We start from the raw sequence: 25310 nt of genomic DNA on the forward strand, positions 1-25310 counted from the left end.
GAAAAAATGCAATTGAGTGGGAGATGTATAAAAGAAAGAGACAGGAGGTCAAGAGAAAGGTGCAAGAGGTGAAAAAGAGGGCAAATGAGAGTTGGGGTGAGAGAGTATCATTAAATTTTAGGGAGAATGAAAAGATGTTATTATTATTATTATACATAATCACTGTTTCCTGCATAAGCGAAGTAGCACCAGGAAACATATATATATATTATTATTTATTTATTTTGCTTTGTCGCTGTCTCCCGCATTAGCAAGGTAGCGCAAGGAAACAGATGAAAGAATGGCCCAACCCACCCACATACACATGTATATACATACACGTCCACACACGCAGATATACATACCTACACATCTCAATGGACACCTATATATGCACACACACACATATACATATATACACATGTACATAATTCATACTGTCTGCCTTTAATTATTCCCATCGCCACCTTGCCACACATGGAATAACAACCCCCTCCCCCCTCATATGTGTGAGGTAGCGCTAGGGAAAAACAACAAAGGCCCCATTCGTTCCCACTCAGTCTCTAGCTGTCATGTAATAATGCACCGAAACCACAGCTCCCTTTCCACATCCAGGCCCCACAGAACTTTCCATGGTTTACCCCAGATGCTTCACATGCCCTGGTTCAATCCATTGACAGCACGTCGACCCCGGTATACCACATCGTTCCAATTCACTCTATTCCTTGCACGCCTTTCACCCTCCTGCATGTTCAGGCCCCGATCACTCAAAATCTTTTTCACTCCATCTTTCCACCTCTAGTTTGGTCTCCCACTTCTCGTTCCCTCCCCACCCTGACACATATATCCTCTTGGTCACTCTTTCCTCACTCATTTTCTCCATGTGACCAAACCATTTCAAAACACCCTCTTATGCTCTCTCAACCACGCTCTTTCTATTACCACACATCTCTCTTACCCTTTCATTACTTACACGATCAAACCACCACACACCATATATTGCCTTCAAACATCTCATTTCCAGCACATCCACCCTCCTCCGCACAACTCTATCTATAGCCCACACTTCACAACCATATAACATTGTAGGAACCAGTATTCCTTCAAACATACCCATTTTTGCTTTTCAAGATAACGTCCTTGACTTCCACACATTTTTCAATGCTCCCAGAACTTTTGCCCCCTCCCTCACCCTATGACTCACTTCCGCTTCCATGGTTCCATCCACTGCCAAGTCCACTCCCAGATATCTAAAACACTTCACTTCCTCCAGTTTTTCTCCATTCAAACTTAGCTCTCAACTGACTTGTCCCTCAACCCTACTGTACCTAATAACCTTGCTCTTATTCACATTTACTCTCAGCTTTCTTCTTTCACACTTTGGTAAACCAAACTCAGTCACCAGCTTCTTCAGTTTCTCACCCGAATCAGCCACCAGCACTGTATCATCAAACAACAACTGACTCACTTCCCAAGCTCTCTCATCCACAACAGACTGCATACTTGCACCTCTCTCCAAAAATCTTACATTCACCTCCCTTAACAACCCCATCCATAAACAAATTAAACAACCATGGAGACATCATGCACCCCTGCCACAATCCAACATTCACTGAGAACCAATCACTTTCCCCTCTTCCTACTCATACACATGCCTTACATCCTCGATAAAAACTTTTCACTGCTTCTAACAAATTGCCTCCCACACCATATATTCTTAATACCTTCCACAGAGCATCTCTATCAACTCTATCATATGCCTTCTCCAGATCCAGAAATGCTACATACAAATCCATCTATTTTTCTAAATATTTCTCGCATACATTCTTTAAAGCAAACACCTGATCCCCACATCCTCTGTCACTTCTGAAACCACACTGCTCTTCCCCAATCTGATGTTCTGTACATGCCTTCACCCTCTCAATCAATACCCTCCCATATAATTTCCCAGGAATACTCAACAAACTTTTTCTCTGTAATTTGAGCATTCACTTTTATCCCCTTTGCCTTTGTACAATAGCACTATGCATGCATTCCGACAATTCTCAGGCACCTCACCATGAGTCATACATACATTAAATAACTTTACCTTATTTATTTTTATTATACTTTGTTGCTGTCTCCTGCGTTAGTGAGGTAATGCAAGGAAACAGACGATTTGTGATCTTCATCTTGTGGAGGCAAAAGTAAAGATTTGTAGAGATTTTCAGAAAAGAAGAGAGAATGTTGGGGTGAAGAGAGTGGTGAGAGTAAGTGAGCTTGGGAAGGAGACTTGTGTGAGGAAGTACCAGGAGAGACTGAGTGCGGAATGGAAAAAGGTGAGAGCAAAGGACATAAGGGGAGTTGGGAAGGAATGGGATGTATTTAGGGAAGCTTTTGATTACCACACATCTCTCTTACCCTTTCATTACTTACTCGATCAAACCACCTCACACCACATATTGTCCTCAGACATCTCATTTCTAACACATCCACCCTCCTCTGCACAACTATATCTTTAGCCCACGCCTTGCAACCATATAAAATTGTTGGAACCCCTTTTCCTTCAAACATAATCCATTTTTGCTTTCCGAGATAATGTTCTCGCCTTCCACACATTTTTCAACGCTCCCTGATCTTTTTCCCCCTCCCCCACCCAGTGACTCACTTTCACTTCCATGGTTCCATCCACTGCCAAATCCACTCCCAAATATCAAAAACACTTCACTTCCTCCAGTTTTTCTCCATTCAAACTTACCTCCCAGTTGACTTGTCCCTCAACCCTACTGTACCTAATGACCTTGCTCTTATTCACATTTACTCTCAGCTTTCTTCTTTCACACACTTTACCAAACTCAGTCACCAGCTTCTGCAGTTTCTCACTCGAATCTGCCACCAGCACTGTATCATCAGCGAACAACAACTGACTCACTTCCCAAGCCCTCTCATCCACAACAGACTGCGTACTTGCCTCTCTCTCCTAAACTCTTCCATTCACTTCCCTAACAACCCCATCCATAAACAAATTAAACAACCATGGAGACATCACGCACCCCTGCCGCAAAGCAACATTCACTGAGAACCAATCACTTTTCTCTTCCTACTTGTACACATGCCTTACTCCTCGATACAAACTTTTCACTGCTTCTAGCAACTTGCCTCCCACACCATATACTCTTAATACCTTTCTCAGAGCATCTCTATCAACTCTATCATATGCTTTCTCCAGATCCCTATATGCTACATACAAATCCATTTGCTTTTCTAAGTATTTCTCATACATTCTTCAAAGCAAACACCTGATCCTCACATCCTCTACCATCTCTGAAACCACACTGCTCTTTCCCAACCTGATGTTCTGTACATGCTTTCACCCTCTCAGTCAATACCCTCCCATATAATTTCCCAGGAATACCCAACGAACTTATACCTCTTTAATTTGAGCACTGACATTTATCCCCTTTGCCTTTGTACGATGGCACTATGCATGCATTCCGCCAATCCTCAGGCACCTCACCATGAGTCATACATACATTAAATATCCTTACCAAGTAGTCAACAATACAGTCACCCCTATTTTTAATAAATTCCACTGCAATACCATCCAAACCCGCTGCCTTGCCGGCTTTCATCTTCCCCAAAGCTTTTACTACCTCTTCTCTGTTTACCAAATCATTCTCCCTAACCCTCTCACTTTGCACACCACTTCGACCAAAACACTCTATATCTGGCACTCTGTCATATAACACATTCAACAGACCTTCAAAATACTCACTCCATCTCCTTACATCACCACTACTTGTTATTACCTCCCCCTTCATTGGTGTTCCCATTTGTTCTCTTGTCTTATGCACTTTATTTACCTCCTTCCAAAACATCTTTTTATTCTCCCTAAAATTTAATGATGCTCTCTCACCCCAACTCTCATTTGCCCTCTTTTTGACCTCTTGCACCTTTCTCTTGACCTCCTGCCTCTTTCTTTTATACACCTCCCAGTCACTTCCACTATTTCCCTGCAAAACTCGTCCAATTGCCTCTATTTTCTCTTTCACTAATAATCTTACTTCTTCATCCCACCTCTCACTACCCTTTCTAATCTGCCCACCTCCCACACTTCTCATGTCACAAGCATCTTTTGCGCAAGCCATCACTGCCTCCCTAAATGCATCCCATTCCTCCCCCACTCCTCTTATGTCCTTTGCTCTCACCTTTTTCCATTCTACACTCAGTCTCTCTTGGTACTTCCTCACACAAGTCTCATTCCCAAGCTCACTTACTCTCACCACTGTCTTCACTCCAACATTTTCTATTCTTTCTGGAAAACCTCTACAAATCTTCACCTTCACCTCCACAAGATAATGATCAGAAATCCCTCCAGTTGCACCTCTCAGCACATTAACATCAAAAGTCTCTCTTTCGTGCGCCTATCAATTAACCCATAATCCAATAACACTCTGGCCATCTCTCCTACTTACATATGTATACTTATGTATGTCTCTCTTTTTAAACCAGGTATTCCCAATCACCAATTCTTTTTCAGCACTCAAATCTACAAGCTCTTCACCATTTCCATTTACAACACTGAGCACCCCATGTACACCAATTATTCCCTTAACTGCCACATTACTCACCTTTGCATTCAAATCACCCATCACTATAACCCGGTCTCATGCATCAAAACTACGAACACACTCACTCAGCTTCTCCCAAAACTCTTGCCTCTCATGATCTTTCTTCTCATGCCCAGGGCATAGGCACCAATAATCACCCCTCTCTCTCCATCCACATTCAGTTTTACCCATATCAGTCTAAAGTTTACTTTCTTACACTCTATCACATACTCCCACCACTCCTGTTTCAGGAGTAGTGCTACTCCTTCCCTTGCTATTGTCCCCTCGCCAACCCCTGACTTTACTCCCAAAACATTCCCAAACCACTCTTCCCCTTTACCCTTACTGTGTGTATATATATATATATATATATATATATATATATATATATATATAATATATATATATATATATATATATATTTATATTTCTTTATTCATTTATTATACTTTATCGCTGTCTCCCGTGTTAGCGAGGTAGCGCAAGGAAACAGACGAAAGAATGGCCCAACCCACCCACATACACATGTATATACATACACGTCCACACATGCATATATACATTACTATACATCTCAATGTATACATATATATACATACAGACATACACCTATATACACATGTACATAATACATACTGTCTGACCTTATTCTTTCCCGTCACCACCCCGCCACACATGAAATGACAACCACCTCCCCCCACATGTGTGCAAGGTAGCACTAGGAAAAGACAACAAAGGCCACATTCATTCACACTTAGTCTCCAGCTGTCATGCATAATGCACCAAAACCACAGCTCCCTTTCCACATCCAGGCCCCACAAAACTTTCCATGGTTTACCCCAGACACTTCACATGCCGTAGTTCAATTCATTGACAGCACGGCAACCGCGGTATACCACATTATTTTAATTCACCCTATATCTTGCATGCCTTTCACCCTTCTGTATATTGAGGCCCAGATCACTCAAAATCTTTTTCAGCCCATCTTTCCACCTCCAATTTGGTCTCACACTTCTCCTCGTTCCCTCCACCTCTGACGCATATATCCTCTTTGTCAATCTTTCCTCACTCATTCTCTCCATGTGACCAAACCATTTCAAAACACCCTCTTCTGCTCTCTCAACCATACTCTTTTTCTTACTGCACATCTCTCTTACCCTTTGATATCTTACTCGATCAAACCACCTCACACCTCATATTGTCCTCATACATCTCATTTCCAGCACATCCACCCTTCTCCACACAACTCTATCTATAGCCCATGCCTCACAACCATATAACATTGTTGGAACTACTATTCCTTCAAACATACCCATACCTATGATTCACTTCCGCTTCTATGGTTCCATCTGCTGCCAAATTCACTCCCAGATATCTAAAACACTTCATTTCCTCCAGTTTTTCTCAATTCAAACTTACCTCCCAATTGACTTGTCCCTCAACCCTACTATACTTGATAACCTTGCTCTTATTCACATTTACTCTCAACTTTCTTCTCTCATACACTTTACCAAACTCAGTCACCAGCTTCTGCAGTTTCTTACCCGAATCAGCCACCAGTGCTGTATGATCAGCGAACAACAACTGACTCACTTCACAAGCTCTCTCATCCACAACAGACTGCATACTTGCCCCTCTTTCCAAAAGTCTTGCATTCACCTTCCTAACAGCCCCATCCATAAACAAATTAAACAACCATGGAGACATCACGCACCTCTGCCACAAACCAACATTCACTGAGAAGAAATCACTTTCCTCTATTCCTACTCATACACATGCCTTACATCCTCGATAAAAACTTTTCACTGCTTCTAACAACTTGCCTCCCACACCATATATTGTTAGTACCTTCCACAAAGCATGGTGAAGAGCTTGTAGATTTATGTGCTGAAAAAGGACTGGCGATTGGGAATACCTGGTTTAAAAAGAGAGATATACTTAAGTATACATATGTAAGTAGGAGAGATGGCCAGAGAGCTTATCCATTGTCAGAAAATAAGAAAAAAAGAACGAGACTTACTTTCACCTTTGATGTAGACAAGGAGGATACTTTTGAGAAGAACTTAGAAATTGCTAATACTTGGAGAAGTGCAGTTCACTTAGTTAGAAACTTTGGGGGATCTCTGCACACATCAGTATTTTAGTCTGATGAGTATGTACTGGGAAGAATTTCATCATCTGTTTGTCCTCTCCTGTTATGAAGCATCGCAAATCCATCCTACCATATTATGAAATGCAGTAGTTCATTTGTTGTGAAGGCTCAAGCTAATGTTATCACATATGATTACTCCCAAATTTTTTCACCTTTTTCTGTAATATTGTCATGTCTGTGTATGTTTATACCTGGGGATAGGGGAGAAAGAATACTTCCCACATATTCCCTGCATATCGTAGAAAGCGACTAAAAGGGAAGGGAGCAGGGGGCTGGAAATCCTCCCCTCTCGTTTTTAATTTTCCAAAAGGAGGAACAGAGAAGGGGGCCAAGTGAGGATTTCCATCAAAGGCTCAGTCCTCTGTTCTTAACGCTACCTCGCCAACGCGAGAAATGGCGAATAGTAAGAAAAAGAAAATATATATATATATTTATATTTTATTTATTTTGCTTTGTCGCTGTCTCCCACGTTAGCGAGGTAGCGCAAGGAAACAGATGAAAGAGTGGCCCAACCCACCCACACACACATGTATATACATACACGTCCACACACGCAAATATATGTACCTATACATCTCAACATATACATATATATACACACACAGACTTATACATATATACACATGTACATAATTCATACTGTCTGCCTTTATTCATTTCCATCGCCACCTCGCCACACATGAAATAACAACCCCCTCCCTCCTCATGTGTGCGAGGTAGCACTAGGAAAAGACAACAAAGGTCACATTCGTTCACACAGTCTCTCGCTGTCATGTAATAATGCACCGAAACCACAGCTCCCTTTCCACATCCAGGCCCCACAGAACTTTCCATGGTTTTCCCCAGACACTTCACATGCCCTGGTTCAATCCATTGACAGCACGTCGACCCTGGTATACCACATCGTTCCAATTCACTCTGTTCCTTGGACGCCTTTCACCCTCCTGCATGTTCAGGCCCCGATCACTCAAAATCTTTTTCACTCCATCTTTCCACCTCTAATTTGGTCTCCCACTTCTCCTTGTTCCCTCCACCTCTGACACATATATCCTCTTGGTCAGTCTTTCCTCACTCATTCTCTCCATGTGACCAAACCATTTCAAAACACCCTCTTCTGCTCTCTCAACCACACTCTTTTTATTACCACACATCTCTCTAACCGTATTGTTACTTACTCGATCAAACCAACTTACACCACATATTGTCCTCAATTATCTCATTTCCAGCACATCCACTCTCCTCCCCACAACTCTATCCATAGCCCACGCCTCACAACCATATAAAATTGTTGGAACCACTGTTCCCTCGAACATACCCATTTTTGCTTTCCGAGATAATGTTCTCGACTTCTACACATTCTTTAAGGCTCCCAGAACTTTCGCCCCCTCCCCCACCCTATGATTCATTTCCGCTTCCATGGTCCATCCGCTGCCAAATCCACTCCCAGATATCTAAAACACTTTACTTCCTCCAGTTTTTCTCCATTCAAACTTACCTCCCAATTGACTTGACCCTCAACCCCACTGTACCTAATAACCTTGCTCTTATTCACATTTGCTCTTAACTTTCTTCTTTCACACACTTTACCAAACTCAGTCACCAGCTTCTGCAGTTTCTCACATGAATCAGCCACCAGCACTGTATCATCAGTGAACAACAACTGACTCACTTCCCAAGCTCTCTCATCCACAACAGACTGCATACTTGCTGATATATATATCTTTCTTTTTTTCATACTATTCGCGATTTCCTGCATTAGCAAGGTAGCGTTAAGAACAGAGAACTGGGCCTTTGAGGGAATATCCTCACCTGGCCCCCTTCTCTGTTGGAAAATTAAAAAAAATAATGAGAAGGGAGGATTTCCAGCCACCCGCTCCCTCCCCTTTTAGTCGCCTTCTACGACACGCAGGGAATACGTGGGAAGTATTCTTTCACCCCATCCCCAGGATGTTTTAGTGAAAACCACAGTGATACAGTAATACTGATGTAATCATAACTTTTTTAAAAGTGGAAATTTAATTATTTGTTTATGTGGATAAGCTTTCCACATTATACTTTAATAAGCATACCTACCATAGAAAGAGGTGAATGTATGGAGTAACAGAGGAAATAGTCAGAGTTAATGTACAGTATTTAATTTTCAAGAGAATTTCCTTGGACTGGGAGAACCATTCGTACTCTAATAGCTCATCTCTTCACAATTGTTTTGACTGCCAACTTTAATGTAGTTGATTTGTATGAAACAAGATGCATCTCAGTGTACTGTATCTTTGCTGTGTTCTTATACATATCTGTGTCAGTGAGGAAAATTGTAAGTACTGTAGTCTGAGTAGTCGTCCTGTGTACAGTTCTTATGTTTCTGTAAGCCAACTGAATTGTGGTCTGTAACTGAGTGGTGAGTGTTGTTTAATCATTTCATTATATTATTAAGGAGTTGTAGATGATTGTTGTTATACCCAAATTTTGGGAAATGCTATGAACATGTATTTTGTGGTATATCATCCTTGTCTAAGTATTACATTACAAACATAAAAGACAATAAAGGAAGATAAATTCTTGATCTCATATACAGAAGGGTGACGAAATGCATATGTCCTTTTACATATGCGTAGTGCAGTGGAATCATTACATTAAGAATTAGTTTGAAAATTATTGAATATGTTTTATGCATATTATTTTGAAATATGAATGCATGTAAAGTTTATGCAAGTAACCTCTATAGCTACCCATATTCCACACTTTTGTTTGACAAAGTGTATTTCCTTAAGGTTTAAGAATACTGTTCTTATTTATGAGACTTTTACTAAAACTAGTATTTCATCAGTTATGATAAGAAACTGAATCTGAATAATTAGGCTTTTCTTTGTTTAAAGAGAGTATTCAAGTTGTTACAAAATCAGTAAAATATTTTGAAATTGATTTGTGATGCATTTTTCTTGCTTTTTAGTATTAAATGAAGAGAGAAATGAGTATGGTAGCACACTGAATGTATTAACAATTGTGTTTTCAGGGAATGTGTGATGCAGTGTGAAAGGAAACTTTAACCCTTTACTGCATGGCTCCCCTCATTCGAAACTGTAATTTCCTGTTGGATGCATGCTCAACTTTCATCAGTGTTATTGATAAGAACCAGTTTTCTGGAGTGGTGCCACATTTCAAGGTGAAATATTACCAAATATAAAGCTATAAAACTAACATTATAAACGCTGTAATGAAAATACTGTCAGCGATGCTATAATTATGCTTGTATGATATTTTTTCATATTTTTATATCGTTTACTGGTAATCATTTGCAATTATTTTAACTTTTTTAAGTGAATTCTCACCATCCATTATTGTTTTCAGGGAATTTTAGTGTCAAATATGGAAAAAAGTCAAAGAGCATTTTCCATTTTTTTTGTTGGAAAAATGAACACTGTTGCATTAAAATTTTCAACCAAAGGATTAATAAGAAAAGATTGCATTCATAATATTTATGTTTACAAGCATGCTTTATCAAAATTGTAAATGTAATGTGATGTATTAGGAGTAGGGTGGAGGTGGATAAAAGTTTTCTGTATATAGATATATACCTGCATTGATTTAAGTTTGGGTAGTATTTTGTGGCCTATTATTCTAAAAATGTATATAACCAAATGAGAACATGCATGAAGTATATGGTTATAATTTGGTTAGAACTTTTGATCATTTTGGTTTTGAGTCTTATATCTGCTTTTGAGTTGCATATTATTGTTGTGAAGTATGCAAGCAGGATGCTTGATGGTGCATGATTATAGGTGAGTTTGTTATTAAAGATATCATGTTACCAGCTGTGTATTTTATAAGCAGCCTATGTATTAACTTTTTCTGTGAAAAAGTTTAGTATTTTTTGTGATTTCACAGCCAGTTGTGGTTGAAAGACATATTTAAAGGAAAAACATCCTCAATAAGGACTGATATAACAGATGACAGCTCTTCAGTAATTGGGCTGGTTATACTTAGATAATAGAGAAGTACTTACATTTTGTGCATTATTTCTGTAACTTTGTTGACCCATTGTTGAAGAATTAAGTCACGGGAAAATTACTTGGGAGTCCACCCACCTCTTTTCTCTGGCATCTGCACATCCTCATCCCACCACTCGCTAGCCTTTCTCAAATGTGACATCATACCCTCAGCATGTTACACACTTCACCCAAACATATAAGCATAGCATTCTTAACCCCTTACTTCCTAACTTAGATTTTCATATGGCCTTCTGAATCTCAGTTTTTTAGTGTTTGAAAAATGAATTCAGTCATACAGTTTCAAAGATAATCGCATAACAATGAAAAAGAAAATCACTTCACAAGTATGTGTTGTCCATTTCTTTCGCTCCGATAGTGCATGGAAGTTTTGTAGATGATTCAGCTCAACGTGCTTAAAGTGCAGGAGTAAGTCCTCAGTGTCAAGTGAATTGCCCTTATTCATGTTTTGTTGATTATTTTACCTTCTCCAGAAAATGTATTTCTATGTAATGCTATGTTTTATCTTACATCAAATCTTTCTTGGTACAATCAGTGTGATTCATAACTTTTTTTTTTCAGAACAATTGAATTATAAAATGTCTTTAAAATCCAGGGGCATAGGTCAGATGCAGCATTGTCAGGGTTAGGAGGGTGCTTGCAATACTGCCTCCACTTTTGCTAGGAACATTTCTGCCTCTTCTTGGTGAGCTTTTAGTACTGGGAGAGTCTTTGTCCATTAAATCTCTCCTCTCTCAAATCGAAGACAAATCGTCATTGTCAAGTAATCCATGATCATCATCTGCTTTTTTTCGAAATCTAGCTAAAAGCCACACACTGTCCATCTTAGGGAATTCATGGCTGGAAGATACTGACTACAATAAGAGTTTATTTTGCTCCACCTCAGCAGGGCCTGCAGACCTTCCATAGTCTCCCCTGGCTGCTTCACATGCCCAGGTTCATTCCATTGACAGAACATCAACCTCTGTCTACCACATATTCCAGTTCACTCTGTCCCATGCGTGTCTTTCATCCTCGTGTGTTCACACCCTGATTACTTAAAATCTTTTCACTCCATCCTTCCATCTGCAATTTGGTATCCACCATCTTCTTGTTCCCTCTACTTCTGACACATATATCTTCTTTGTCTACCTTTCCTCGCATATTCTCTCCATACATCCAAATCTTTTCAGTACCCTTTTCAGCTTTATCAGCCACATTCTTTTTATTTCCATATCTTTCTCTTACCCTTTTATTACTTACTTGATTAAACCACCTCACACCACATATTTTCTTCAAACATTTCATTTCTGACACCTCCATCTTCCTCCACATATCCTCATTTATAGCCCAAACCTTGCATACGTTCATCTGAAGAAAATGTGTAGCAAAATAGATAGAAAATTAAATACTTTATGTCAAATAATTGATTATATCTTTAGAATACTTAGAGAAAGTGAAATGTTTTCGACTTTTTAGGAGTGGATATGGCAGTGAATGGAACCATGGAAGCTGAGGTGTGTCATAGGGTGAGTTAGGGGACAAAGGTTTTAGGTGCATTAAGGAATGTGTGCAAAGAGAAGTTACTATTTGGAAGGGTAAAAATGGGTGTGTTTATTCATTTAGTAGTCCCGATGTTGTTCAGTTGATGTGAGGCATGGTGTATAGATGAGAATGAACAGAAAAGGGAGAATGTGCTGGAAATGAAATGTATGATGGCTGTGTATATTGAGAAAGATGGATTGAGTAAATTTTTTTTTTTACACATATTTGCTATATCCCACATTAGCAAGGTAGCATTAAGAACAGAGGACTGAGCCTTAGAGGAAATATCCCCACTTAGCCCCCTTCTCTGTTCCCTCTTTTGGAAAATTGAAAATGGGAGGGGAGGATTTCCATCTCCCTGCTCTCTCCCCTTTTAGTCGCCTTCTACGACATGCAAGGAATACGTGGGAAGTATTCTTTCCCCCCATCCCCAGGGATAAGAATGATATGAATAAATATGACAGTATATATTGTTAGGAAGGTTGACTGAGTAAATAATAACAGGGTAAGAGAGAGATGTGGTAAAAAGAAGAGTTGGTTGAGAGACCTTAAAGAGGGTGTGCTAAAATGGCTTGATCACATGGAGAGAATGAGTGAGAAGAGGTTTAAATGGAAATGGAAGGATGGAGTGAATAAAGTTTTCTATCCTCAGGACCTGAGCTTGCAGGAGGGTGAAAGGCATGCACAGGATAGAGTAAATTGGTGTGATGTGATATATGAGGATGATGTGTTGTCATTGGAATGAACAGAGGTATATGAAGCAGCCTGGGGGAAAACTACTGAAAGGTCTATGGAGCCTGTTTGTGGATAGGGGCTGTGGTTTCAATGCATTTCTTATGACATCTAGAGAATGGGTGTTAGTAAATCAAGCCTTTTCTTAGTCGATTTCCAGTGCTACTTCCTTCACTAACAGGGGAAACAGCAAACAAGTAAGAAAAACAAAAGATTTTGATTATATTGAAATGAACTCTATAGTTAACAAGCATTAATTATCTCCTATAATTTCTGAAAATTAATACAATTATCGATTTATGCATTAGGTAAAAACTGAGAAAAACTATGTAAAAGACATTTAAATCATGCATTTTACTTTATCATTTTGTCAATTATGTTTTCAATTATTTGAAATTTAGGGGTGCAGGAGCTAGCTTAAAGTTCCATCTCAGTACTTCAGAACCCAAAAGATAACGAAAACACACCAGAATAACTCAGTGTATGCCATCCTTATTGCCGAGCTTGTATTCAAATATGCTAGTTTGATATAAAACAAGAAGAGACTTACAACTAATCAAGAGAAAATAAATCACCCTAGTGTTCTCTCCAGATTGGTCTCCCAGACATGAAAATATATCTTAAAAAAAGAGAGCATCATATACAAAACTAAACCAAGAGACGAGTGTTACAGGGGTCAATATATCCAGGGAAAAGTATAAGGAAAATAAAAGTGTATTAGTAAAGATATTTTACTATTACAATTTTATTTCCTCTAGCCATTTTGTCACATTTAGTGAAAAATTTAGATGATTATTGATTCAGTCATCAGGTAAGAACCTTCTAAAGAGAGCTGTTTAGTAAAATCATAAAGAATATGATACATCTTATGATTTTGTGGATTATTCCTTGAACGTTTCTGTGCAGACACAGTCACTAACAGTTTGTAGGAGTATGATCTCTGTTTCACATATTTACTCTCAATTTTTCAGCATGTAAATAGCTGTTAATCCATGCATTAGGGAAGGACCAACTGAAAATTATTGTGTCCAATAATATCGAAAATATGTGAAAAATACAGTCCACGTTTTATTGATTATTTGCTGAATATTTTGAACAGAAGATTAGGAGTTAGGTAAGAATTCAATCTCTTCAGTTCAACAAAACCCCCAAAATAGCTGAAATATACAAGAATAACACAATGTATGGCATCAGAATTGTGTTCAACTGAGCTAGTAGAACAGTGTTTGATATAAGAAAAGATTTTAAGCCAAAGAGAGAGTAGAATGGAATTGTTTTAAAATGAATGAGTAGAACATTGATATAAGAAATGATTCCCAGCTAAACCAACAATAAAATGGAATTGTTTCACTCAAGTCATCTCTAGATCAGTTGTATCAGCATTTATTTGTGTGCAAATTGATCAAGTTTAAATCTCCAAAGTTTGAATTTTCCCAAAACTCAAATACTGCTTGATCCCAAGCCATTTGAATTTTGGAAGTTTTACTTGTATTTATTCACTGTTAGCACTTATAAGATATCTTGTAACTCAGTTATAACGGTATGCTGTGCCGTGCATGTATTTCGTTATACCAACATTTCGCTCTCTTTTCAGAATTGGAATATGTGACATACTGTTAATTTGTGCCATTATGGGCTAGGGGTCTCACTTTGAATTGTTAAATGCTAACTTATGTAAGGTAGCAGCAAGTATATACCTTGTCATATACCATTTTCATCACTGACATGATGTTTATTTGTTTTGTGTTTCACTAGATAGTAGGGAAACACCTTTAAATAATGATGACTATCAGCTCCCTGGAATTTTATCCAGGGTTTAGTATGAAATAATGATTATGAGTATTTAAGTTACACTGTCATGAGTCAGCTGCTAATTAAAAAGTTAAGTTCTAAATAATGGAAAAAGTCCACCCATAAGTACCAAGAAATTATAATTAAGATGAAAATTATAGCTGCTTCGATTTTTGCTCTCTTTAAAGATTAAGTGTAGTACTTTACAGTATTCTTTGTAACCCAGGACTACTTATCTTCCCTGAAGCTGTGCTCCAGGTGGGCATGGTTTGGTAGGCTCCCTTGAGGCAGGAAGATCCTCAACTAGGCTTTGCTTCTTTCTGTCCATTGATGGTGATACTCATGTCAAAGATGACTTCCTGCTCTTGGTATTACCATGTGCTCTTAGAGTTTTAGGACATCAATAACTGTTGTAATTCTTACCTATACTATAGATGTTTCAAGTTTTGTAGTTGTATCTGTATTTAATGCTTTTGAGTTCTTTTCAGTATAAATTCTTGACACAGACAAGAGAGAGAATGTATTAAAGACATACATAGAAAGCCAAATTCTCAAATTAAAGTCCAAGCAAACATATGGAATAGGCTTGTAGTAAGATAGCAGCAAGAGATGCTGTCATTAATATGGATTAAATATTGATGTACTCGTATTGTTCCAAAAAAAAAAAAAATCGTTATTTAGAATATTAGAATCAGCATACTTTCACAGAAATAAGAACTTTTTCATTATCTCACATATACTTTATGTAACAGTGGTTGTAATAGCATAACTGATAGATTTCCATTGGAGATAATAGTGGTTGATATAAAAGATTTTCTGAGGCACAGTTGTTTGGAGACTGTGGGCCAAACTGGCACGAAAATTTATAGGGAACTAGGATTAAGCTTCAAAGACCCAACAAGATTACATATGTGTGCTGTTGAAATACAATCATTTCATATTTAGGGCAAAACAATTGATATAATTACTGTTAAAATCTGAAAATTTAAACTTGGAAAGCTAAGTTTCTTTTATACATGGTACTAATTGTATCAAATTAAACTCCGTAACTAAATATGCACAAGGAAGTCAGCTGGGTGGAAGTAAAGTGGCCAGTATCTTTTTGAATATTGTTCAGATCTTGGTTTTTAAGAAAAAAGTTTACAAGCAAAAAGTTTTAGTCTTAAATCTACTGTATTTTAAGAGTTTTAGTGGGTTTTCTTGCTGAATTGTGTTTAACATAAAGCTGTAGGACTTTATATAAATCTTTGTACCATAATCAGTTTTATATAGAAGGCATTATGGTGAATTTTTCGGAATGTAAAGTCAACTTTTTTGTTAGTGTAGGTATTCTGTATTATTAACTGCTTGTCTCTTTGATAGTATTGACTTCTTATATGAAATTAACGTAGTAGTGATACTGTATGTGCTCCAGCTGAGAATTTGGATTGAATTTAGATTCATTGCACTCAAGATTTCAGTTACCCAGGATTCAGATTGCTGCATTGTTTTGTGCACTTTTAAGTATATCATGTACTAGCAAATAATGCATATTATTTCTAAATGATTTTAAATGTAAAAGCAAGAATGTTTGAAAAAAGAAAGTATAAAGATCCAAAACAAATTTTCCATATTAGATTATTGATTTGCCCTGAAAATGGCCAGATAATACAATTGTCATATTAGATCACACAGCAAGACCTCTGACAGTTCATGCAACATTTACAAGGACCATTTTGTTATAGGATTAATTCTAATGTCTGATTTTTGTTAATGTAGATGTAGTAGTATCTCTCTCTCTCTCTATCTCTCTCTCTCTCTCTCTCTCTCTCTCTCTCTCTCTCTCTCTCTCTCTCTCTCTGTGTCTATATATCTATATATCTGTCTGTCTATCTATCTTTCTATCTATCTATATATATATATATATATATATATATATATATATATATATATATATATATATATATCTATTTATCGTTTTTTTTTTTTTTTTTTTTTTTTTTTTTTTGAACAGAGAATTGGGCCAGGTGAGGGTATTCCCTCAAAGGCCCAGTCCTCTGTTCTTAACGCTACCTCGCTAATGCGGGAAATGGCGAATAGTTTGAAAAAAAAAAAAAAAAAAATCTATTTATCTATCTATCTATCTATCTATCTATCTATCTATCTATCTATCTATTTCTATCCCTACAAGGGATTTTATCCATATAGTATTATTAGATGTATGTCCTATTTGGAGTGGATCATCCGTGTGACCCACTTCTGAATTCTGAATTTTTCTCACTAATTGAAGACTGTGTTATGGTTTACTAGACTTTTATGGTATACACCAAATAGAAGTGGCATCTCATCACTTCCCCCTGCTTAAGTGAGGCAGCGCAGTTAAACAGACAAAAAGGCCACACTCATTCACACTCAGTCTCTAGCTGTCATGTGAAATGCACCGAAACCACAGCTCCCTGTCCACATCAAGGCCCCTCTGTTCCACTCTTCATGTGTGATCTTATAATACAGTTAAGTAAAAACAGTCTTATTTCAATGATTTGCCCAAGTGTTTCTGTGATTTTTGAAGATCTCATTACTACCTTAAGCCCTGGATTTGCAATATTCCTCATATGGGATTAGTCCTCACTGTGTAACACTAGTGGTTGTACTGTTTGAATATAAAAATTTAGAGAGAAGGCAAATGTAATTAGAGGTTGAGGAACCTTTTCTCTCCTTCCAATATGAAGTGATTTTTACTTCAGGTATTACACTTTAAGAAATATTAGAATGCTGCATTCAGAGATACCCATCTGCAGCAAATTAAACCGAGAACAGGCATTTGAAGATGAGTAAATAGTTACTAAAAACATATTTGTAGATTTCTTACAATGTAGACAGCTGAAAAGTAAGATTGCTTATGAAATGGTTGAAGGTCATTAGGAAGAATGGAAAGGTTTATGTGAAGAACAAAAGTCTATTGGTTTTGTATACTTTGATATAAAACAATTTACATAAACTGATTTAGCCACTGCTATTATGAACTGTTTGTTTGTGTTCCTACCACCTAAGCATGTACCCATAACTTGTACCTGGTTGCTATTTCCCATAGTTTCCAAGTGGAGAAAAGCAACAAGGTGATTAACTTTTATGATGCTAACTTTTCCCTTGAAGAGTGAAGCCATGAAAAATATCTCCTTTTCTCATTTTACCTTCTTCTTATAATGTTTCTGCCTTTAAGAGGTGGGTCTACAAACACCTGAGAAGCCTTGATTAATTCCTTCATTCTTTTTCCTACTTTTTTTTCCTTCACTTATGATGGCCATGATTGGAACTTGTTTTCCTTATGTGATGTCAGCTACCATAAATAAATGTTACACTGCAATTAGGTCTGTCTTGTGACTGAACATCAGGAATGCTTCAAAAGGAAGATGGTTTTCATAGAAATATTTTGGGGATGATTAATATGGAAGATTATTTTTTGCAAGTATGAATATTCTTTATTTCGTATTCAAAAACTGTCAGGTGATGGCCATTATCATTCTAGTATATGCCACAGTATTTCTCATTAGAAATAAGCAGACAAAGTCACTGCATAAATCATCAGATATTCCAGGGATCTGTTCTCTTGAGTATTTTGTGAGACACAGGGAAGCTGCATATCTATGGCTACATCCCACTATTGCCATCTTTTCCATTACTTGGAATGTTGACTATAAGATTTCTCTTATGAATGTTTATTTACTTCATTCTAAGGCACTTTTTAGTGCATAAGTTTATTTGTGTGATAGTGTTGAAATATTCATCTCATAAGTCTGCAGTATTTTTTTTTTTTTTTTTTTTTTGTCGCTGTCTCCCGCGTTTGCGAGGTAGCGCAAGGAAACAGACGAAAGAAATGGCCCAACCCACCCCCATACACATGTATATACATACGTCCACACACGCAAATATACATACCTACACAGCTTTCCATGGTTTACCCCAGACGCTTCACATGCCTTGATTCAATCCACTGACAGCACGTCAACCCCGGTATACCACATCGCTCCAATTCACTCTATTCCTTGCCCTCCTTTCACCCTCCTGCATGTTCAGGCCCCGATCACACAAAATCTTTTTCACTCCATCTTTCCACCTCCAATTTGGTCTCCCTCTTCTCCTCGTTCCCTCCACCTCCGACACATATATTCTCTTGGTCAATCTTTCCTCACTCATTCTCTCCATGTGCCCGAACCATTTCAAAACACCCTCTTCCGCTCTCTCAACCACGCTCTTTTTATTTCCACACATCTCTCTTACCCTTACGTTACTTACTCGATCAAATCACCTCACACCACACATTGTCCTCAAACATCTCATTTCCAGCACATCCATCCTCCTGCGCACAACTCTATCCATAGCCCACGCCTCGCAACCATACAACATTGTTGGAACCACTATTCCTTCAAACATACCCATTTTTGCTTTCCGAGATAATGTTCTCGACTTCCACACATTCTTCAAGGCTCCCAGAATTTTCGCCCCCTCCCCCACCCTATGATCCACTTCCGCTTCCATGGTTCCATCCGCTGCCAGATCTACTCCCAGATATCTAAAACACTTTACTTCCTCCAGTTTTTCTCCATTCAAACTCACCTCCCAATTGACTTGACCCTCAACCCTACTGTACCTAATAACCTTGCTCTTATTCACATTTACTCTTAACTTTCATCTTTCACACACTTTACCAAACTCCGTCACCAGCTTCTGCAGTTTCTCACATGAATCAGCCACCAGCGCTGTATCATCAGCGAACAACAACTGACTCACTTCCCAAGCTCTCTCATCCCCAACAGACTTCATACTTGCCCCTCTTTCCAAAACTCTTGCATTCACCTCCCTAACAACCCCATCCATAAACAGATTAAACAACCATGGAGACATCACACACCCCTGCCGCAAACCTACATTCACTGAGAACCAATCACTTTCCTCTCTTCCTACACGTACACATGCCTTACATCCTCGATAAAAACTTTTCACTGCTTCTAACAACTTGCCTCCCACACCATATATTCTTAATACCTTCCACAGAGCATCTCTATCAACTCTATCATATGCCTTCTCCAGATCCGTAAATGCTACATACAAATCCATTTGCTTTTCTAAGTATTTCTCACATACATTCTTCAAAGCAAACACCTGATCCACACATCCTCTACCACTTCTGAAACCACACTGCTCTTCCCCAATCTGATGCTCTGTACATGCCTTCACCCTCTCAGTCAGTATCCTCCCATATAATTTACCACGAATACTCAACAAACTTATACCTCTGTAATTTGAGCACTCACTCTTATCCCCTTTGCCTTTGTACAATGGCACTATGCACGCATTCCGCCAATCCTCAGGCACCTCACCATGAGTCATACATACATTAAATAACCTTACCAACCAGTCCACAATACAGTCACCCCCTTTTTTAATAAATTCCACTGCAATACCATCCAAACCTGCTGCCTTGCTGGCTTTCATCTTCCGCAAAGCTTTTACTACCTCTTCTCTGTTTACCAAATCATTTTCCCTAACCCTCTCACTTTGCACACCACCTCGACCAAAACACCCTATATCTGCCACTCTATCATCAAACACATTCAACAAACCTTCAAAATACTCACTCCATCTCCTTCTCACATCACCACTACTTGTTATCACCTCCCCATTTGCGCCCTTCACTGAAGTTCCCATTTGCTCCCTTGTCTTACGCACTTTATTTACCTCCTTCCAGAACAAATTACAAATGCTTATAATCATTGCAAATTTTTTTTTTTTTTTTTTTTAAATCTTACTGAATTCCAAATAAAAAGCTTCACATATTAACCCAAGATTAGTTTAAACTCAGACTCAATTTTGTACTGAAATTAATTTCAGTATTATGAGGAAAAGGAATATTTGTAATCATTTTTGAGATCACAAAAATTTCAGGTCAGTAATGCAAGAAAAGCCAAGTTTACCTATTGACATGGCCAAATTCATGTATAGTTTCATTCTTGTGAATTTACTTGTTCATATTGACACTTTTCAAATGTATGGAGGGTATGAACCAAGAAGTTTAATTCCATTTAAGGGTAATATCAGTTTAATGTAAAATAGTACAGATGTAATTCTTTTTTGATAATTTATCAGTCCTTCACTGATTTATTAATCCCATAAATGTGAAGGGAAATGCCAATTTGTCACTTGATCTTATTGATGCTAACTTTATAGGGAAAATGACAACAGTGCACTTTCATTGTATATTGTTACCAATATTAAGAATATCAGTATTACTGCCACAATTACTTTCACAGATTATGATATTTTATGTAGTTCAGCTTTTAGATATTAAATGCAAACATTTATATCATCATTGTCCATTTGTTAGATATAGTTAATATTCAGTAGTAAGCACTGCAAGTACATTACTACAAATGTCCATTATCTTTGTAGACAGCAAAGACGCTGTCGAATAACGTAGATGTTTATCGATTGTGTAAAACCATAGTACTTAATACTCCTTTACATTTTTTTTAAATTTATAACCACAAGTGGCTTTAAAACTTTTGATGAGCTATAAAAAGCTTGCAAAGTTGTGAATTGCATACTTTGCAAGCTTTCCTGTATTTAAAAGGAATCTTGAAGTATTTTGAAACTCTCCCTTCATTATCTCAAACCATATTGTGTTTACGGACCAAGGTAACAGCAGTTTCTGCCTGTAGCTGCAGGTGGCAAGATGTAGATACTTGCAACATGTAGTAATATAGCATGAAAAAGATTATTTAAGTATGCTTGTTTTAAGTATTTTGAAATCCATTGTGAAGATGTAACAGATGAAAGGATTTAAGGTAGATTATGGTAAGTATGAGTAAAGCATACCAAATTTCATGTTATATGTCTTCCTTTTTTGGGTGTAAAAGTCCCATAGATTCTGACCTGCCTTGACAGTGAAAATCCCACAATATTTCTTCATTTTATGAAAGTCTTGCATATACTCTTTCTGTATGTGGATACAGTTCTCATTGTCATTACAGCTTGTGACCACAACTCCATTATTCCAATGTCTTGTGATTAGGAATTTTCAGATTACTTACTTCAGAACTCTGTTATTGATATATGTAGTTAGAACTCTCATTTTCTTTATCATGTAACTGGAACTTGCAAATTCTCACATCTTTTCAGAATTTTGGTGTTTAATTTCATGTGACACTACATTCTCTAAATACTATATCCTCTGTGACTATAGGATTGAGTACTTCACTGTAGCCTTAGAGAGAAGTCACTCACATTGCAGTGCCAGAAATTCTCACCATCATATTTGATTGAAATGTGGGTCCAACACCTCTATGGTTTAAAGGCATAAACTTAGACCGAAAAGAATTCTGTTGAGGATCGTTGTTATATATTGATCAAATTTTGTTTTTGTAAGAGCGATGTAGAAATACTGTTTGTGTAGATGTCAAGTTTGTCTAGTTATGCATTGTCTTAGAACATGTTTGTCTCGTGATTAACCCATTTATTTGTGATATGATAGAAGATAAACAAAATTAAAATGAAGTGCGGATGGACAAAATCTTTTAATACCCAGAAATTTAGTTTACAGTAATACAATGAAATTTGCCCCATTTATATAAGAAAGCTGCACCTTGTATGCTTATTTGTAGATAGGGTTGGCTCAACATTATTGATGCATTGATGTGATGCAGTGTTCATCGGCCATAATTAGACCCAAACTCTTATACTTGCCATTAGTTAATTAGAATTTAATTTGATGCATTGATGAAGGAAATTAACTGTAGTATGAAGCAAATTTATAGAGAGGTATATGTGAGTTTATGACTGTACTTTGTAAGTTGGATTGGAGGGTAGTGATTGAGAGAGTAAAGGCATGTACAGAGTATCAGATTGGGGAGGAACAGTTTGGTTTCAGAAGTGACAGGATATTTGGAGCTGTTATTTGCTTTGGAGAATGTGTGCGAGAAATTCTTAGAGAAACGGATGGATTTCTATGTTACATTTATGGGTCTGAAGAATAATGAGTGGAAGGAATGCTGCTAGAAGTAGAGAAGTTTTTATCAAAGGTGTAAGGCATATCTACTAGTAGGAAGATAGGAGAGTGAATGGTTGGTCTGTGGCAGGGGTGTGTGATGTTACTCCAGTTTAATTTCTTTATTGATGGGGGTAGTGAAGGAGTTAAATGCAAGAGTCTTGAAGAGAGGGGCAAGTGTGCAGTCTATAGGGAATAAGAGGACCTAGGAAGTGAGTCATTCGTTTGCTGATGATACAGCATTGGTGGCAGATTTGTGTGTGAAACAGTAGAAGTTTGTGACTGAGTGTGGAAGAGTGAGTGAAAGGAGGAAATTGAGAGTAAATATAACTAGAAGTAAGGTTAGCAGAGTTGAGGGACAGGTTCATTGGGGGTGTTTAAATGGAGAAAAATTGGAGGAAGTGAAGTGTTTCAGATATCTGGTAGTGGACATGGCAGCAAATGGAACCTTGGAAGCAGAAGTGAGGTATAGTGTGGGTGAGGGGACAAAAGTTGTAGGAGAATTGAAGAATGTGTGAAGAGACTGATTGATATCTGGTTGGACAAAAGTATACATTTGAGGCATGGGCTTTAGATAAGACTGTGCTGAGGAGGTTTGATTAAGTAAGAAAAGGGTAAAAGAGAGGTTTGGTAACAGAAAAAGTGTGGTTCAGAAAGTTGAAGAGGGCGTATGGAAATGATTTGGACATATGGAGAGAGTGAGTAAGGAAAGATTGACAAAGAGGATATATGTGTTAGAAGTGGAGGGAAGGAGAGTGGGGAGACTAAATTGAATATGGAAGGATGGGGTGAAAAAGATTTTAAGCAGTCAGGGCCTGAACATGCAGGAGGGTGAAAGTGTTCATGGGATAGAGTGAATTGGAATGATATGGTATATAGGGGTCATATGCTGTCAGTGGACTGAACCAGGGCATGTGAAGTGCTCAGAGTAGACCATAGAAAGGTCTGTGGGGCCTTGTTGTGGATAGGGAGCTATGCTTACACATGACAGCTAGAGAAGGGATGTGAGTGGATGGGACCGATGGATAGAAATTAATCAAATTTGTATCTGGTATTTTTGAGTTCTGTTGTTTTCCAACATCACATGTAGCATATTAGAAATCATCCCACTGGAAGTGGGTTATCAGAAACTAGAACCCACCATGTCATACATTAAAAGATCAAAAGTACATTTAAACTTGCTTCCAAATAACTGTAGCTTTAGAAAAGTTTAAGTATTTTACAAAGGTGATGCATCACAAAATATTTTCATTTTATTACGAGTGTTTATGTGTTATTGTTTTCTCATAATCATAAATTCTTATTGGTAGTACCAGAGGGTTGGTTAGAATTGTGTAAATTAGTTCTAAAACAACTTTTTATTAATGGATTGGGTTTCTGACTTCGCTTTCCCCCGCATGAACTCACAGACTAAAAACATTTAAAGAGCTGATGGGAAAATTCGTCAGGTTTCTGGGAACCTTTTTAACGTACATACACAAACCAAAATAAAGGCTGTTGATAGTTTTCATAGTGCTATATTTGCTTTTGATATCCATTAATATTGATCTTTTGATACCATTTCTAACTACACATTATACTGAGTAAAGTATGAAAAATAGGTCTGATAATGTCTTCAGACAGAATTGACATTCATACATTTGTTTTCAACATGATGTCAGATATCTATGGAGGAATGAAATGTGAGAGGATTACTTACTTCCAGACCCAGGAGTCCCTACTATCCTTCTGAGGCTCCTTCAGCACTCAGTAAGCTGGCCGCATCCACTGATCAGGACCACAGGTCATAAAGTGTTGACATTGTGTGTGCAGAAAGTGCAGAGCAATTTAGTGTTAAGTATTCAATGTCTTATTTGTGGTAGTTGCATCATGGACTTGAAGGTTCTTGGGATATGTTGAAGCAGTGCTTGTAGTGATGAGTGGTGTCTAGAGCAGAAGTAGGAGAGTATGACTATGGTAAGAAGAATGTTGTTTGTAATAGATGTATGTCTGGTGGATGGGAGTTAAAACCAAGTTGGAAGTCAGTTGTTTTGTGTTTGCCTGGTTATTTCATTGTTTTTGTGTTTTGTCAGTTTTATATTTGTTGGGGTGGGGGTATCTGTTAGAAGAGGTTACTGAAGCATGAGGCAGGGTCAGACTTTTTATTTCTACATGGTGGTTGGTCATAGAGTGGTTTGGGTGGGAGGGGTTTAGTGCTTTCGCATAGAATTTGATGAATCCAAGTGCATGAAAGTTGTAGGCTTTTTCTGAAAGGTTAGCTAAGAAGGTCAGTGCAAGATTAGGTTTAGAAGTAGTGTGAACTAGAAGACAGCACAGTGGAGGATGTTGTATCAAGATTGTAAATTAATACAAAGGTATGTCAGTGAAGGATGAGTTGTTTGAAGTAATGTTTGATTGTAAATGTACCAGCTCCAAACAATTAAGAGTGACACTCAAAGGTGATAAGTTTAGAAAGAGTATAATTTTTATGCAGCTAATGTTCAACTTGTCATATCTTTCAAGAATCTTGAAAGTTGTGT

General features: G+C 37.8%; 1 protein-coding gene across 23 annotated transcripts in view; it reads left to right on the forward strand.

Moving 5' to 3' along the window:
• The window catches only part of LOC139765081 (phosphatidylinositol 4-phosphate 5-kinase type-1 alpha-like), a 372175-nt gene that overhangs the window by 331231 nt on the left and 15634 nt on the right, over positions 1–25310 (forward strand). For 2 of the 23 annotated variants that reach the window (XM_071692225.1, XM_071692240.1), the window contains one exon: positions 9731–10525. The exons of the other annotated variants lie outside the window; for them this stretch is intronic. In XM_071692225.1, coding sequence (XP_071548326.1) covers positions 9731–9751 — 21 coding nt within the window. In that variant the 3' untranslated portion in view covers positions 9752–10525. Of the gene's footprint in view, positions 1–9730; positions 10526–25310 lie in introns of those variants that run through there. 23 annotated transcript variants of the gene reach the window in all.

Source organism: Panulirus ornatus, chromosome 52 (genome assembly GCF_036320965.1).
Source record: "Panulirus ornatus isolate Po-2019 chromosome 52, ASM3632096v1, whole genome shotgun sequence".
NCBI lineage: Eukaryota > Metazoa > Arthropoda > Malacostraca > Decapoda > Palinuridae > Panulirus > Panulirus ornatus.